The sequence below is a fragment of the Oncorhynchus keta genome, chromosome 19, assembly GCF_023373465.1.
Source record: "Oncorhynchus keta strain PuntledgeMale-10-30-2019 chromosome 19, Oket_V2, whole genome shotgun sequence".
Lineage (NCBI taxonomy): Eukaryota > Metazoa > Chordata > Actinopteri > Salmoniformes > Salmonidae > Oncorhynchus > Oncorhynchus keta.
The window spans coordinates 36,238,137-36,254,862 of NC_068439.1; the positions used below are offsets into that span (position 1 = coordinate 36,238,137).

General features: G+C 40.2%; 2 protein-coding genes across 9 annotated transcripts in view; both read left to right on the forward strand.

Moving 5' to 3' along the window:
- Positions 1 to 1,219: 1,219 nt before the first annotated feature.
- On the forward strand, positions 1,220 to 3,440 carry LOC118398156 (DEP domain-containing mTOR-interacting protein-like). The gene is made up of 5 exons (XM_035793222.2): positions 1,220 to 1,439; positions 2,167 to 2,298; positions 2,425 to 2,495; positions 2,647 to 2,751; positions 2,932 to 3,440. The coding sequence occupies exons 1-5, from the start codon at positions 1,421 to 1,423 to the stop codon at positions 3,058 to 3,060; spliced, it is 456 nt and encodes a 151-aa protein (XP_035649115.1). The 5' UTR covers positions 1,220 to 1,420; the 3' UTR covers positions 3,061 to 3,440.
- A 3,295-nt stretch (positions 3,441 to 6,735) lies between these two features.
- Positions 6,736 to 16,726, forward strand: part of LOC118398157 (collagen alpha-1(XIV) chain-like) — a 100,834-nt gene continuing 90,843 nt past the window's right edge. For 5 of the 8 annotated variants that reach the window (XM_052470421.1, XM_052470417.1, XM_052470419.1 and 2 more), the window contains exons 1-4: positions 6,736 to 6,904; positions 9,583 to 9,708; positions 13,324 to 13,440; positions 16,535 to 16,675. In XM_052470421.1, coding sequence (XP_052326381.1) covers positions 9,618 to 9,708; positions 13,324 to 13,440; positions 16,535 to 16,675 — 349 coding nt within the window. In that variant the 5' untranslated portion in view covers positions 6,736 to 6,904; positions 9,583 to 9,617. The remainder of the gene's footprint in view (positions 6,905 to 9,582; positions 9,709 to 13,323; positions 13,441 to 16,534; positions 16,676 to 16,726) is intronic. The other 3 variants (XM_052470415.1, XM_052470416.1, XM_052470422.1) reach the window with 2 other exon arrangements.

The window sequence follows — 16,726 nt, forward strand, 5'->3', positions numbered from 1 at the left end:
CATAGACTGTTCTCTCTGCTACAGCACGGCAAGCGGTACCGGAGCGCCAAGTCTAAGACCAAAAAGGCTCCTTAACAGCTTCTACCCCCAAACCATAAGACTGCTGAACAATTAATCAAATGACCCCCCTTTGTTTTTACACTGTTGTTACTCACTGTTTATTATCTATGCATAGTCACTTTACAGATTAACCTGTACCCACGCACATTTACTTTGTATATAGCCTCGTTATTTTGATGTCATTTTATTGTGTTATTTTTTGATTTGATATTTTAAAAAAAAATTTTTTTTTTAATTTAATAAATATTTTCTTAACTCTATTTCTTGAACTGCATTGTTGGTTAAGGGCTAGTAGGTAAGCATGTTGTATTCGGCGCATGTGAGAAATGACATTTGATTTGATGTATGTCTCTCCTCTCACATTGCTAAAAGGTAAAGAGACATTGCTATTGCAGAATAGAGGTCATTAATGTTATACTACGGATTATGGTGCACTCAGTGTTGGTGTGTGGTCAATGATCATCTTGGTTTGATGATCATCTTGGTTTGTCATTGAATTATACAATAAACTTTCTCTTGGATATAGTTCACATAATCTAGGACGGTGATAGTAAACTATACAGCAAAATCACTGTATCATATTGTTTTAAAAGGGGTTGAACAGGTTCATTGACCTCAATGACACCCAGCAAACTCATGGACACTTTTGTTTCTAGAAACAAGTATGTTTGATCCTATTATGTTCTATTTGCTACTGCTCTTAAATTTCTGATAGCTTATTTGTTTTCAAATGACCAATGCTAATATATAGGCCTGTTATATAATTGGGTAAATACGTTGAATATTGTATTTGTAGAAGCAAATACCTCATGCTGACAACAGCTAGGAATGTTCTTGATTTATCTCACAGAATGCCATTATCACTAGGCCATTATCAGCAGTTTGTTTGTCTATATGTCATTGTGGATGTTGTTGTTGTTGATAATGTTGAACCTTCCTGCTGTCCATGTCTCTCATCCATATACCATGTCAGAGAATGTGTGTGTATGTGTGTGTTTATGTGTGTGTATGTGTAACAGAGAATGTCCAGTCATTCCACTCCATCTTGCCTGACCACAGTGACCAGTGGAAAACTCCACTGTGTCTGTCCCTACCTCCATTAGAGCATTAGTGATCCCAATGCCTTTCTCAGCTCTTATCTCCTACCCTGGGATAGCCTGGCAACAAGGCATCCCTCAACTCCTCCCTCCCTCTCCCTCCCTCCCAGCAAACCTAGACTGTTTACTCTTTCTGGGGGTTAACATTTAACATTTACACCGGAGCACCATAGCTGACTGCAGCATCAGAAATATTAGACAGCAACTTCCCAAGTTACTTGGCACTTTGGCTGGCAAACCTTTGAAGTGAATTTAATTGTATTATGGGACCTCGGACAGCTGGTAAGGGCTACTTTTATTATGTGAGGCAAATATGTGAAAAGTGTTGAGTTTAGGTATATTGGAATTGTCCACAAGTAAATGTGGAACTGTTTTCATTTGTACTTGGGCTCAACTAAGTATTTTTAAATGATCACATTTATTTGTTATTTTGGAGTGATTGAGAACAATTTTATTGATGACAAATGATAGATCAGTCCAATTATATTAAACTATAAATTAGAAGAGCTACAGAACATAGATGAAAGCATTATCACATTGAGTTTGACGGGGGGTGAATTCCACCTTTATTTTATGTGCCATCATAATGGTATGCTGGTGATTGTTATGTAGCTAAGTGCAGTATCCATAGCTACATGGATAGGCTGGTACATAAATATTAGCTTCTCAGGAAGTGTTATTGTGATATCAATCAGGTCAGGGATTGTTGATACAGCACATTGTGTGGCTATATTTGATTAACAGCAGACGCTTAGTTCTTTCAAAACACTCAGATATGAAATGGGAGGCAGGGGGTGTGTGTGGTGTGTGTTTGATGTGTTCTACTATAGATACTACAGCACAGTAAACAGTTCTGAATGTGTGTATGAAATTTCAGAATGAATAACATGGCTTCCTTTCGTTATTAGTGCTTTTTCCTCTCAGTACACTTTGTCAATCACTCTCAATTATACAACATGTATATGTTCTCTCTGTGCGATATCTCTATATATTCTTCTTCTCCTCTCAGTCACTCCATCCAAGGAAAGAAAGATGGTGTCTGGGGCGCATGATAACAGTCTTAGTAGTGGCAACAGTGGGTATTATAACAGAGGCCCCACGCTTACCCCTACCTCACCTGTGCTGTCAAACCCCAAATCAGGTAAGAGTCTCTTTGGTCTTCATCTAAAGCTCTATCACATCCTATCTACTATACAGATTCAATATAAACACCACTGTTCATGATTACACTGAGAACCTGCTAATTAAGTGTTTGTTCCATTGACAGTGCTGAAGAGACAAGTGAGTCCAGAGGAGCTGCAGAGACCAGGAGGCCCATATATAAAGAGGACATTTACAGTACGTTACCACAGTGTTATCTCTTATTCATACCAAAAGCATGAAACTCAACCAAATATCATTCAAATCCATAACCTTTTTCATGAGTACATTATATTTGTGATTTTACTGACTATTTTCTTTTTAAGTAATCTGATCAATCTACCTCCAGATTGTGGGTGATGCGGTGGGCTGGGGATTTGTGGTCAGGGGGAGTAGGCCATGTCACATCCAGGCAGTGGACCCCAGTGGGCCTGCAGCAGCAGTAGGAGTGAAGGTGAGTACCATGGCATTGTGGGACATGTAGTGTAAAGAGCAGCTCCAGTGCCTCCAGGTTGATAGCTTTGTCAAATCAATATTGTTAGATGGGTACGCAATAAACGTCTTCCTCTGCTATATGCAGCTCTCATAAATTATATTCAGTACGTACAATATTTGACCAAAGTCTGTTTTCCAGGTGCGCCAGTTTGTGGTCTCTGTCAATGGTCTGAACGTCCTGTCTCTGGACTACAAGATGGTCAGAAACCTCATCCTCACTGGAAAACGAACCGTGGTCATGGAGATTATGGAGGAGTCTGATTGTTGAGGATGAGGTTGTATTGTATTCGGTTACAGTCAACTTAAGGTCTCAGTCACCCATTGGCTCTTGGAGGCGGAAAGCGTAGAGTAAGAATGTGGACTGTATTGGCCCAAATAAATCCATAGAAACCTTGTGACCTTGATATGGAGCCATATGGACTTAGCTACATCATCGACCTGAGACGAGGGTCACAGAAACAGCGACCCCACAGAAACCTGATGGGCCCCACTGTGAAGACGTGTGTTTACATCATCAGTCCAAGACTGACCAGTGTTCCGTGGTTAACATGGTTCCAGCTTGTGCTTTTGTTCTCTTGAGGCGGTTTAGACTTTTGACCTGTTCGCCTACTCATTGCCATCCCCCTGCTGTTTGCTTTTCCATCCACTCCCTCTTATGCTCCAATAGAGGGTTCCTTCCTAGAAAGACTAGTAATTTAGGTAGTTGTTGATAAGTGAGGTGGCACATATTGTAAACAACTCCATGCTTTCTGACATGGCTGAGGTGTTTTTAAATATAAGTTGTTTTGTTGAATTAGCTTGGCATTTTGCTTTGAATATGTTTGGCATTGAATTCTTAAGTTTGGTAACAGGAGCAATTTAAACATTCTACTTATATTGGCCTGGAAATAGCACAATACTGTCAAACTGCAGACCACATACTGCCAAGCTGCATAAAAAGGCTTGAATGTCATCTCAGTTTCTCAAATCAAATTAAAACAAATCTGATTCCATTGCAATGTTTTTGGAAACCCACAATACTGACAAAAGTTCAAATAATCAGTCAGTAGTAGCCTATCAATATGTTAATCCTTTTTTATTTTTTAAACAACAAATGAATGTATTATGTCAAAGTGAAATAGATAGGTTATAGCAGTGATATTGTGCATATTGTAGAATACTTCAAGTGTAATGCATGATCACATGGTCCAACATAAGGTATGAAGGACCAAAAGCACTAAAGGATGTGTACTTGTATATAGCCATACACTGTAGCCTGACCCTACACATTTGCTATGATCAACTGATCTTTAGAGGGTATTAGTGCAGGCAGGCCAGCAAGCAGTATCTACATTTGTGTTCGTGTTTGATCAGTGTGTAAATATTTAAATTAGCCAATGAATTAATAAAATAAAGTAATTCAATTCAAAATATTAGCAAATGTGTATTTCAATGTATCAATGTTTATGATATGAATCTTTTAAAAAAAAGGAATCACATCAAATGAAGCAAATTATTTTAGCAACATCAAGATTATGGCTAGAATTTTTACTCAGCTTCAATCTAATGGCAATAAAGTAACAGCATGTATTGAACCATGACAGGTACTTTAAACTGCAATAAAATAAGAAATTACCTTGAAGATCAAGATCGACAGGATCACATTGGCATTCATAAATTAAGTGGACATAATATATGGTCAAGGAGAGCATGGTGCTATTAAATCGTAGATTACATAATGAACATAGTATAAGGAACAACATTCAACAACGTAAACAGAACCATAGATTATATATGACTCTGACCACCAGGTGGCAGTATGTACCACATAAACAACTCATATTCGCAAATTGAATATCATTGAATGAACATCCAAATCTCTTTAACAGGCTTTTTCAGTACTTTAATATGTTTTTTTGTTTTGTCATCATGTTTGTTTGATGTCCCATCTGCCACAATAATATTACAATCAATCGATCACATTTATTTATAAAGCCCTTTTTTACATCAGCTTATGTCACAAATAGCTTATACAGAAACCCAGGCTAAAACCCAAAAGAGCAAACAATGCAGATGTAGAAGCAAGGTGGCTAGAAAAAAACTCTAGAAAGGCAGGAACCTAGGAAGAAATCTAGAGGGGAACCAGCTTCTGAGGGGTGAGGGGTGGCCAGTCCTCTTCTGGCTGTGCACAGTGGAGATTATAAGAGTACATGGCCAATAAACAAACTACAAGCTATTTCCCTGCATTATAGATTGTTTTCCCGCATTATAAATAGGGCTGCTATCACTACAGAGTAATAGAGGGATACAAACATATCCATCTTCGCGCCAGTTAGTGTAGGAAATGTAGGTTAAGATATCTCTCTTGAGGGCATTACAGGGGCTAAGGGCTCAATGGTTTAAGTGCAGTAGCATAGCATGCTCTTTAGATGGGTCAGGGCATGTGTCAAGGGCAGAAATAGTGAGCTATTTCAAACTCCATCTAGTGAGGGGATTATTATAAATATGATTCTTTATCACCTCTGTCATGACCATGACCTTGCTGTCACTATACCTAAAACATGGCGTTCCTAACTACCCCTCTGTGCTTATAGAGAAACAGCAGCAGCGTAGCCTAATGGTTAGAGCGTTGGACTAGTAACCGGAAGGTTGCAAGTTCAAACCCCTGAGCTGTCAAGGTACAAATATGTCATTCTGGCCCTGAACAGGCACTTAATTTGTTCTTATCTGACTTAAAGGTAAAAAAAAATAGAGAAACATTTGACATTGGGCCAACTGGGAAAGGTCCGTAGCCTAAGACTGCATAGGGTTACCCATGCTAACTGTACTGCATTCAGTCATCCTTAAGTCAATGATGTGTTAACTGCCCATTGATGAATGAGCAGTAGTTTGATGTGAGATGGTCTAATCAAAACAGCTATCCTGAAGTAAAAAAAATAATAATAATTTCAACAGCAAAAACAGCACTTGCTGTTGAAAAATATATATATATTTTTTTAACTTAACTTTGGGATAGCTGTTTTGATTAGACCATCACATCAAACTACTGCTCATTCATCAATGGACAGTGTGTTTGGAACCATTTAATTAAAAAATGAATTGTGTGAAACATTAAACTTGATTGGATATTCATAAAAAAATGTTTAGGCTGCACTGGAGTGCCATCCTACTCATAACACCAATATTGCAAATTCAGGGGTAACCTGCCAGGGACTCTGACCATCAGTTCAACACCTTAACCATTAGTCCAATAGGTCCAAACATCTTCAAGCAGTTGCTAGGTTGTACTAAGGTTGTTGCTATATGTTCTAAGTTAATAGTATCTTAACTTGGGTGCGTGCTATATGGATCCTTGGGACGCCCCTACCCCATTGAAGTTGACATTTAAAAAGGTTAAGGCTAGGGCTAGGTAAGGGTTATGGTTAAAGGTTAAGATTAGGGCAGGGGTTAAGGTTAGGGTTTTCAGGTATGACAGCCAGATAGATGGAATGCAAACAAATAATAGATATTATCAATTGAAACCTAAAATTGTTGACATATTCAGATTTTGAGAGGACTAGGCTACTCGGAAACCACTCATGTAGCAGGTTCACAGGTAAATATTGTTGTTATAGGCCTACGTAACAACACGAATGTGTGTGTGGGTGTGTATGTAATATAATAATAATAATAATATGCATTATGCCAAGATGCCATATGGCTGGCTGATTAAGCTACCTAAATGTTTCAGCCAAATCAGTACATTCTCCCCTAAGAGGAACGAACAATTGCACGCGCTCGTGCTGACTAGAAGCGCGCGAAAAATACATAAAATGAAAAAAAGGTCGCAGACGAATGTTAAAAACAGGTAGATTGCCCCGCGGGCGGTCAGACATTTATCTGCCTCTATCGAGATTTAACGAGGTGAAGGAATGAATAGCTCAAGGGACGGGTGAATGATTGGCGCAAGGGATGGGTGAATGAATAGCTCAAGGGATGGGTGAACGAATAGCAACGCGGGATACACCCACTTTCTCAAATCTGACACTGAAGAAGCGCGAGCTGAAGATAGTTTGCCAACAGCCGGCGAAGGAAGACACCCATGAGGGGTCCATTTGGAGCAATACTACCTGTAAACAAATGTTTTGAAAAAGGTATGATATATTTTCTTTAGTTTGGGATAAAGTCAGTGTTTTATGTCTACACATTCAAAGTAGAAGTGGTAGGAAGTGGAACGTCACCTGTCAGTGGTGGTCGTGGGGGCGCGTTTGATTTATGCAAATTTGGTTTTGTCAATTTACTTTATCTGTTGTATTTTGTCGATACTGTGTGTTTATCTCATTTATAATTTAAATATAACGTACAGTCGTTTTCAATATTTTCCTCAATCTGTAGGCCTACACGAACCATCATCGAGGATAGTTGACTTCTACTGTGCTTTGCCTGTAGGTTACTCCTGCAATTTCTCAAAAATGCAACGATTAGAATTCTATTTATTAGCCGAGGAGAATGATTTGTCATGTCGAATTGAAGTGCTCTTTGATATGTCAACAAGCCTAATGATGAAGTATTCCTGTTGAAATGTTTGCATAAGTTTGAGATAAAGGTAAAGGTGTGACATCTTTTTTTTTACACCCTCATTTAAAAAAAACAAATACTAATTAATTTTGCATAATTGCATGCATTTTATTCCTGCCACGGTACACTGCAGGATCATGCCACGTTTCAAAGATCCTTTGAATGGTTTATGGGTTTCAGTATGGTTATGTCAAAGTTTAAATGCTTTTGATGAGTTCGTAGTTTCCAAAATTATTTGAAATTTAAATGGGAATTCACTTTTGTATCTAGATTAATAATATTTATTGTATTGCTCTATAACTTATAGGGATGTGCATCTTTCCCTTTCAAGATGATTTATCCATGTGTTTGATGTATTTGATACCATTCCACCCACTCCGCTCCAGCCATTACCACGAGCCCGACCTCCCCCCCAAAAAGTGCCACCAACCTCCTCCCGTGCTAGATACATGAGCTCCAATACGATACAGGAACAATACGTTTTAGTTTGAAATGATTCCATGCGAATTGGTTTGATTAGAGAACGAGTCGAAGCTATTTGGTTTGATGTAATACGATACGATGCACTAACATTTGTTGGGTAAACATGTACATTTTCTAGTCTAAATTCAAATCTGCTGCTGATGGAGCTCATGAAATGGGCCTTTCTGTGCTGGATTTGTGTGTGTGTGTGTGTGTGTAAATTATGTATGTATATGGTGTATGTACAATCTAGGCACTTTAGCTGAGCCATAAGGGAGACAAGGCATCTACCATCCCAATACCACCATCAGATTGGGGGGCAATGTAGCCTAAGTTTTTTGTCCACCCCCCACTTTGGTTCTGAAATTGTCACCCACTAATTAACTTGTCATTTTTGCATATTATGTGTGTTGAGCTACTAATGTATCAATATTAGTTGTTTACAAATTAGTTATGACATAACCAATGAATATATTGCACAACTTTGGATTCCACCCCATCTCAAAATGGAATTGTTTTGACCATTTGGGAGTTTTTACTGAGGGATCTTCTCTTCACCTCTTTCTTTGGCCATGCAGTGTGCCTTGTGTGATTACTGTCCTCATTATGAAATGATCAACTTTACCTTGTGTATCTACAAATAGTTATATACACTGATTGTTTAAAGTAAAACTACCAAAACTATTGCTGATGGTGAACCTGAACAATACAAATAAAATCTATTGTAGTAAGCCCTGTTCAGCAGGTATAGCCAGATGAGAGTTTCCACTGGGTACAGACCTCAGTTCAACGTCTAGTTTTGATTTACATTGGGTTGAGTTTTTAACTACCGTGAATTCAACATCATTGGATTACGTTGAAAAGATGGGTTAAAAAAATACAAAATGCCCTTACGTTAATGACTTTTAGCAAATCCAAACAGTTTTCCACGTTGATTCAACGTCATCACATTGCTTATTTTGGGTTGAAATTATGAGGAAACAACACTGGGTTGTGTCTCAGGTAGCTTAATTTTATACCGGTAAAACACAATTTTCAAAAGCACATAGATAACAATAACCTAGCAAATTAAATAGGTTGTCACTCAACTAATAATGCCTAATATCACACACACAAGCCATTTTAATGTTTGAATTCTGAAGGTGCCACGCAGATGTGCAAGATCAGGAACATGCCGCATTCAGCATGCGAATCTGGGCACAATGTGCTGTTTGACTAGACTACTGATATTGCCTGGGGTTGTTCGGCATGCAAAATGACATTTAGATCAATGACTGTCAACACAGTTACATCTAGTTCGACAGTGAAGGAGAGGACGCATCAGTTGTCACAAAATATTAGGTTTTTGGAAGGTAGAAAGAATGTAATATGAGAAAATAAAATTGTGAACAGACGATTTGTAATGTTGTTACATTTGGACCTGTTTGGGGTCCACAAACCTACGCACTTAATCGGGGACCTATGCATATCTGTGAATTGTTACATCCATAAGAACTTTTCTAATTCCATCCCTTATTTTGAAAATGCATTAAAGGGATAGTTTGAGATTTTCAGTAAAGCTGTTCCAGTTCTAGACTTCCAGTTATTGCGCTAACGCTATTTAGCATTGGCTCGCAAAACTACCTCTAACTTACTTCGTACTGGACGCAGACACATAAAAATGGTATCCACAAGTTCATCTGACTCTGGGAAGGTATAGATAATTGTGAAAACCCCAAATTATCCCTTTAATAATGGAAGTAATTTTTTTCTATAACATCAAGCATTGTCATTCCCTTTAATGTCTCCTCAGGTTTTCTGAGCTCCTCTCCTTTACCAGTGTGAAGGATGCAAGCTATAGGACTGAAGATGTGGGTATGGAGTCCTCTACTCTGTCTGGTTCTTATCTCTCTCTTACCTGTGCAAGCTCAGGGTCAAGGTAAACACAATCGTATAGGCTGCTCCTTATCCTCTGTCGTCTGGTGTGTGTCTTTTTGATGTGCAGCTTTTGTCGAAGTATTTGTCTTTGTGTTGCTGTCACTTTGTGATTATTTTACTTCAAAGGGAAAAGTCACTATCTTCTGGTATATTGGCAGATTTTTGTGTATAATATCACCTCATTAACATTCCATTTGCAGTCGACTCAAGTGCTTTCAGAATGTGCTTTGACATGAACTACCTACCCTTACTGTATATATCTGCCTTTGACCTTAACCTTGTTGATGCGAAGAAGAACAATAACTGCATCCTCAAACAGCTGCAGTTTGTTTATCTGGGCTTGTCTTGACACCGTTGCCGTCCTCAAGTGAAACAAACCACAGCATTCCACAGTATAGTGCCGCTTTGAGTTGTATTGTAGCATTACACCTTGGACAGCATCCATTAGTTGTCGGCAGAAGCCTTCTGTTCTGAAGAGCTGCCCTCTGGTTTAAGATAAACAACCTGTCCCTTTTACAGGTCTGGGTGGCCTGTCAGTTGTCTTCAATAGAAGTTTCCTTCAAAGTACAGTACACCAGAGAGGTTTAACTGAAAGCATCCAGACCTTACGGCGATCAACAAGGGAAGGAGGTCTGGTAACACAGGCCACTGTCACCCAACGGCATGTGGCCACATGCCCATCACCCAATATGCCCCTCCTTATAATCAATCAATCAAATGTATTTATAAAGCCCTTTTTACATCAGCCGATGTCACAAACTGCTATAGAGAAACCCAGCCTAAAACCTCAAACAGAATTCAATGCAGATGTAAAACCACGATGGCGAGGAAAAACTCCCTAGAAAAGCTGGAACCTAGGAAAAAATCTAGAGAGGAACCAGGCCCTGAGGGGTGGCCAGTCCTCTTCTGGTTGTGCCAGGTGGAGATTATAACAGTACATGGCCAAGATGTTCAAATGTTCATAGATGGCCAGCAGGTTCAAATAATAATACGCACAGTGGTTGTAGAGGGTGCAACAGGTCAGCACCTCAGGAGTAAATGTCAGATGGCTTTTCATAGTTGATCATTCAGAGTTCGAGACAGCAGGTGCGGTAGAGAGAGAGAGAGTGTCGAAAACAGCAGGTCCTGGACAAGGTAGCCCGTCTGGTGAACAGGGCAGGGTTCCATAGCCGCAGGCAGAACAGCTGAAACTGGAGCAGCAGCACGACCAGGTGGACTGGGGACAGCAAGGAGTCATCAGGCCAGGTAGTCCTGAGTCATGGTCCTAGGGCCCAGGTCCTGCATGAGAAGAGAGAGAATTAGAGGGAGCATACTTAAATTCACACAGAACACCGGATAAGACAGGAGAAATACTCCAGATATAACAGACTGACCCTAGCCCCCCGACACAAACTATTGCAGCATAATTACTGGAGGCTGAGACAGGAGCGGTCGGGAAACACTGTGGCCCCATCCGACGATACCCCCGGACAGGGCCAACCAGGCAGGATATAACCCCACCCACTTTGCCAAAGCACAGCCCCCACACCACTAGAGGCATATCTTCAAACCACCAACTTACTACGCTGAGACAAGGCAGAGTTTAGCCCACTAAGATCTCCCCCATGGCACGAACCCGAGGGGGGGCGGCAACCCGGACAGGAAGATCACGTCAGTGACTCAACCCACTCAAGTGACACACCCCTCCTAGGGACGGCACGGAAGAGCACCAGTAAGCCAGTGACTCAGCCCCCGTAGTAGGGTTAGAGGCAGAGAATCCCAGTGGAGAGAGGGGAACCGGTCAGGCAGAGACAGCAAGGGCTGTTCGTCTCTCCAGTGCCTTTCCATTTACCTTCACACCCTTGGGCCAGACTACACTCAATCATAGGACCTACTGAAGAGATGAGTCTTCAATAAAGACTTAAAGGTCGAGACCAGGTGGGCGTCTCTCACATGGATAGGCAGACCATTCTATAAAAATTGAGCTCTATAGTAGAAAGCCCTGCCTCCAGCTGTTTGCTTAGAAATTCTAGGGTCAATAAGGAGGCCTGTGTCTTGTGACCATAGAGTACGTGTAGGTATGTACGGCAGGACCAAATCGGAAAGATAGGTAGGAGCAAGCCCATGTAATGCTTTGTGGGTTAGCAGTAAAACCTTAAAATCAGCCCGAGCATTAACAGGAAGTCAGTGTAGAGAGGCTGGCACTGGAGTAACACATTTTCACAGATTATTTAAAATGCATTACACTTTCCATGTCTGACTTGTTCCAAACTTCCCATGGGTGCTTGAGGCCTCATAAACCCTCACCAGCCTTCTGGCTGTTTGCAAAAGACAGCTATGAAAAATATATATAAGAACTTAACCCTATCTTCACACAGGCAAGTATTTTGTCTTGGAGATGTTGTGCTACTAGTTTGTTTTGGAAATGTGCAAATGAATGCAACAAGTCTCTGAAGGTAAAAAAAAAACACACACACAAACAACACAATTTCTAATTCTCTCACTCGGGGAAGCGACATTCTTCATAGAAGAGGTATCTTTTTCCAGAGAGTTAAGCCCTGCTGAATACCCACCCCCCATTTTCAGGTTGGTGAGCTCGGTACAGTATTATCATTTGCATGCACCATCTTCGGGCTCTTTACCTTCTGATGAGTTACCCCTTTCTATGCGCTTGATTGTATTGTTTCCATACCTACATTAATGTCTGAAGGTATTTAAAGGATACATTGGCAAAATATATCTTGCCTGCTCTTAATGAGGACACAAACAAGACAAGTTTGTGTGACTGTTTGCAGTCTTTTCTGTTGTTACCAAATTGGATGGGGAATGTTTTTTTTGGGTGTTTGTTTGTTTTTGTTTGGGATTTGGTAATGCCTATTACTGCCTGATGTGCAGAGCTGATGGGATGTTGACCCAAGAGGAAGTGGTGAAAGTGGTATATCGCTCTACTTGCAGATAGATATCTTCTTGAAGACAGGATTAAATGCTATTCCAGTGCCTTTCAATTTGTTGCTGCTGCAATTGAAAAAAAAAGGCACATTCTACTCTGAAAAGGCCTCAAAGTAAAGAGCACACTCTTTGTAATACAATCTCAATTCGACTGCTCCGGTGAAATGCAATCATGATGAGATCGGGGATGGTACTTTGGTGTTGAGATAAGTGCTTCACAAAAGACCCCCCGCCAAAAGAGATATGAGAGCTATCAATGGCAAAGGAAGGGAGAGAATGTGACTTTGCTTTTTTGTGACATCTGTGGTACTCTTTGAATCTGTATCTTTTTAATTGGCCAAGATTCAATCTTTTAGGACTGTTCAAACACAGATGGAGAGTGCCTGTTACCTCGCCAAACACTGGCTGGAGTTCAATCTAACTGTTTCATAATCACTTTTAACTGGGGAATCTCGAGTTTCATGCATTTCCATTGGCAAAAAAATCCCCAAACCCTTCACACTCTGCTAATTACTGAATTTGGATATTGTTTTTTCAAAAAACTTTGGTTTTTACGCCTTATTGAACTCCAACCACTGTCTTGGTGTCATTAACCATGCATTCAATATTACTTTTGAATACTATATACAAACGCTTCTTGAGTTAGTCAGTTATTGTAAAACTGTGTTTCGTGTCTTTTTTTGTCTAGTTGCCACCCCACGAAGACTTCGTTTCAAAGTCCTGAGCGCAACCCAGCTGCATGTGTCATGGAAAGAACCGAAAGGAGAATTTGAAAGCTACAAATTTATTTATAGCACACAGTCAGGTAAGGTCCAGCAATGAGAACGAACGATCAAGTTACGATTCGGCCCTGAAGGAGGCTGTCTAACTTATGTTGCGTGTTTCACAACAGCTTTATACTTGCCGTGTAGAAAACATAATTACATATCAACTAAACATCAGATGGGTTATTACTCATCTCCTATGACATGAATGTCTTCTGGAGGTTTGACTATAGTCATGATAGTTGGAGTAGGAGTTGAAGAACACACAGACTGATGGGTAATAAATCATGAAGAAAAGAGGAGAGTGGCACACACTTTTGTACACCCATTTTCTTATTGCAGTGAGAGAGCCAATGTTTTTGGCGTGCACTTGCAGTAAAGAAATAGGAGTACTACAGAGTGTGTGATTTTCCTGTATTTTATAGTCACGATGAGAAATTAACCCCAAACATCGATTTTGTAATCTCTAATAATCACTATGATTGATACACCTATTAGGTGACTCACTGTGTAGTACAGCCTACCATTTCACTTCTCAAGTTGTTCTTAAGGAAACATATTAATAAATGGCCCATTCTCAATATATAGATAGACTCCATGACATTCTACCATGGCTTTTACTTTGTCCTTACTTGAAGCTGTAGCTTCAGTGGCTTGCCTGGCCTTGAGTTGGTGTTGATCAAGATAATGGAGTAAGCGTCAGATAAGACTCAGTGAGCAGAGCAGAAGCAGCTGTATCTAAACTGCCTGAGGCCAGCCGGGGCATGGGACACAATCTCATCCCACCCCTGGCACCCTGCTGAACGAGCACATTTCCCCACCAAGCTGGCTTCCTCTGGTGAACTTCTCTTCATGCCAGCTGCAGAATGGAGGATATTTCAACCTTTTCTTCCAGACCTGGGTTCAAATAGTATTTGTTTGTCTTTTTAAATGCTATGAGCTTTTGATCGAGCCTACCTGGAGTACGGGTGGCGAGTCTTGCCCTTTTGGGGCTATTCCGTTGGTTCCTTTGCACCAGGCAAGCTCAATCTAGCGCAGCTGAAGTATTTTAGTATTTTAAAGAAAACTAATGCTATTTGAAACCAGGTCTGATTTCCCTCTTCTCTCTTTCTCTCCACCCCTGCAGTTCAGTGTTTGTCATTGCTCAGAATGGCATTCCAATTGCGGAGTCAGTCAGAGTTTTTATATTACGTGTGGGTTGAAATGGGAGCTCCTGAGAGAGGCTAGTCAGTGAGCCTTTGTTCGTTGAAGAAGACTTGCTTTGACAGAGGGTGACACCCGCAGACATACACAAATCATCATGATTGGGGTGGAATTGAATGCAGCACTGGATTGTGGGTAATAACTCTTACTCCCTTCTCCAACACTTAGGGCTCTATTTTAACAAACCCAATGTAATGGTAAATCTTAGCACTGGCAGTAGCTCTATAGGTTTAGGGGTGTGTCAGACATATTTTTGCTATTTTCACAACCAGAATTATAGCCGTAGTAGACCATTATTTTAGAAACCCTTTATCGATAGTCTCCTTGGCTAATGCATGGCCAGGATAAGAAATATAAATAAAAAGGGGATATCCGCTCACATTTTTACTGCTCCCAAATATGATCTTTTAATACAGCTTTGGTGATTAAGATGTATTTCAAAGCGGTCTCACGGGCCAAACCCTTAATCAATTGTCTTGGGTACTTACTGAATGCATTGGGCAGGACAAATAAAAACAGCCTTCATTGAGAGGAGGGGAAGCAATGCTTGGATTTTAATCAAATGAAAGGAAATGAGGTTGAGGTTTAGGGACACAAAAAGAACACCTCTCTTGTTCCATGTGCATATTTGCGCATATGGGCTCTGTACATCACGGAAGGATAGGCTGCGTTTCTGCTGTCAAAATCCATGTCGTTACTGCTAAGACCAGCTTTTGGTTGGTCTTAAATATCCCCACCAGCGCTGCCTGAAATTGGCATTTTGGTGTACGTTTTTAAGGACACACTTTGCCACCCCTCCCACCTCAGCGCAAGAGAGCTCATATAAAGAAAGGTAAATTACCAATCCTGGCGCATGTGTTTGAAAATAGCAGAGCGCCGGTCTAAATTGCCAATGAGCATGATTTTGACATTGCACTGGCTTAACACCAGCCGAAAATAGAGCCCTTACACTCCCATCTTCGTCAGGTTTGACCGTTATAAGATTCAGGGTAAGGTAAGTGTGACCACTGTGCATTTCTGATGCATTATGTATCATGTATACGGAGTGTGCTGTATCAACATAGACATTTTGCTGAAAAATATAAAACAATCAGTGGTTTTCAAGTATGCTGTGGTACATTCGGAAGTATTGGTCAATAATGCCTATGAATGACCTATGATGGACACACCCCCTCATTACATAGTTTTTTGAATCATCTTTAAACAAGATCTGGCAAGGTATGACACCCCCATTTCTACAACATGCCCACTCACTTCCATTTGCAACGTGTTGCCTTCAGGTCATGCAAAGCAGATGTACCATAATTGTAATAAAGGAGGAACTGAAATATGAGTGTTAAATGTCATGATAATTGTAATTCTGTAGTTCTGTTCTGATATGCAGAACAATAATGACGAAACCTAAGGTCAATGCATAAATAGGACATTTTAGCTACTTAGCTACATTACCTTAAGTGCTTCAATGCTCTGCCAGTGTCAATTGATCTAAATGGATTTTGAATCAGTAGGCGACACTGTGAGTGCATTCTCCTGTTTTTTTTTGAAGAGAGAGACAGTTGAGTGAGTACAACTGAGGTTCTTCATGTACTGTGGGTACTGCTTAAAATAATTCAGGTGTGTTGGAGCGCGGAGGCCTCTCTTTACTTGTCCTGCAGCAGCCGTTTAGCCGCTGACTAGTTCGTTTACTGCCAATATACCCCCGTAGCAGTAGTATCCTTCATTGCGACCAGCACGTCAACATCATTGTCATTCCTGACATTTAACCTGAAAAGGAGATTTCAAAAAAGTCTAATTGAAAATGTTTTTGTTTTTTTAACTCTTTTTATTATGATAAACTAATTTTCAATAGAATGCATTTAATAAACAAATCAGAACACAAGTGAAACCAATTTCTAAGTTTTGGTCTTGTTTGTTACTTTCTTCCAATTACAGATGCAGAGGAGACTGAACTAGAGATGACAAAAAAGGAAGCCAAAGTGATCATAGACTTTGACCCCAGAAAGTTGTACACAGTCAAGGTCACTGCTGTGAAAGGTGCTCAGGAGAGCAAGCCACTTCAAGGAACATTTAAGAGTGAGAAGAGCCTTTTAACTTTTACAGCTTATTCTATGATTTCATGAGGTT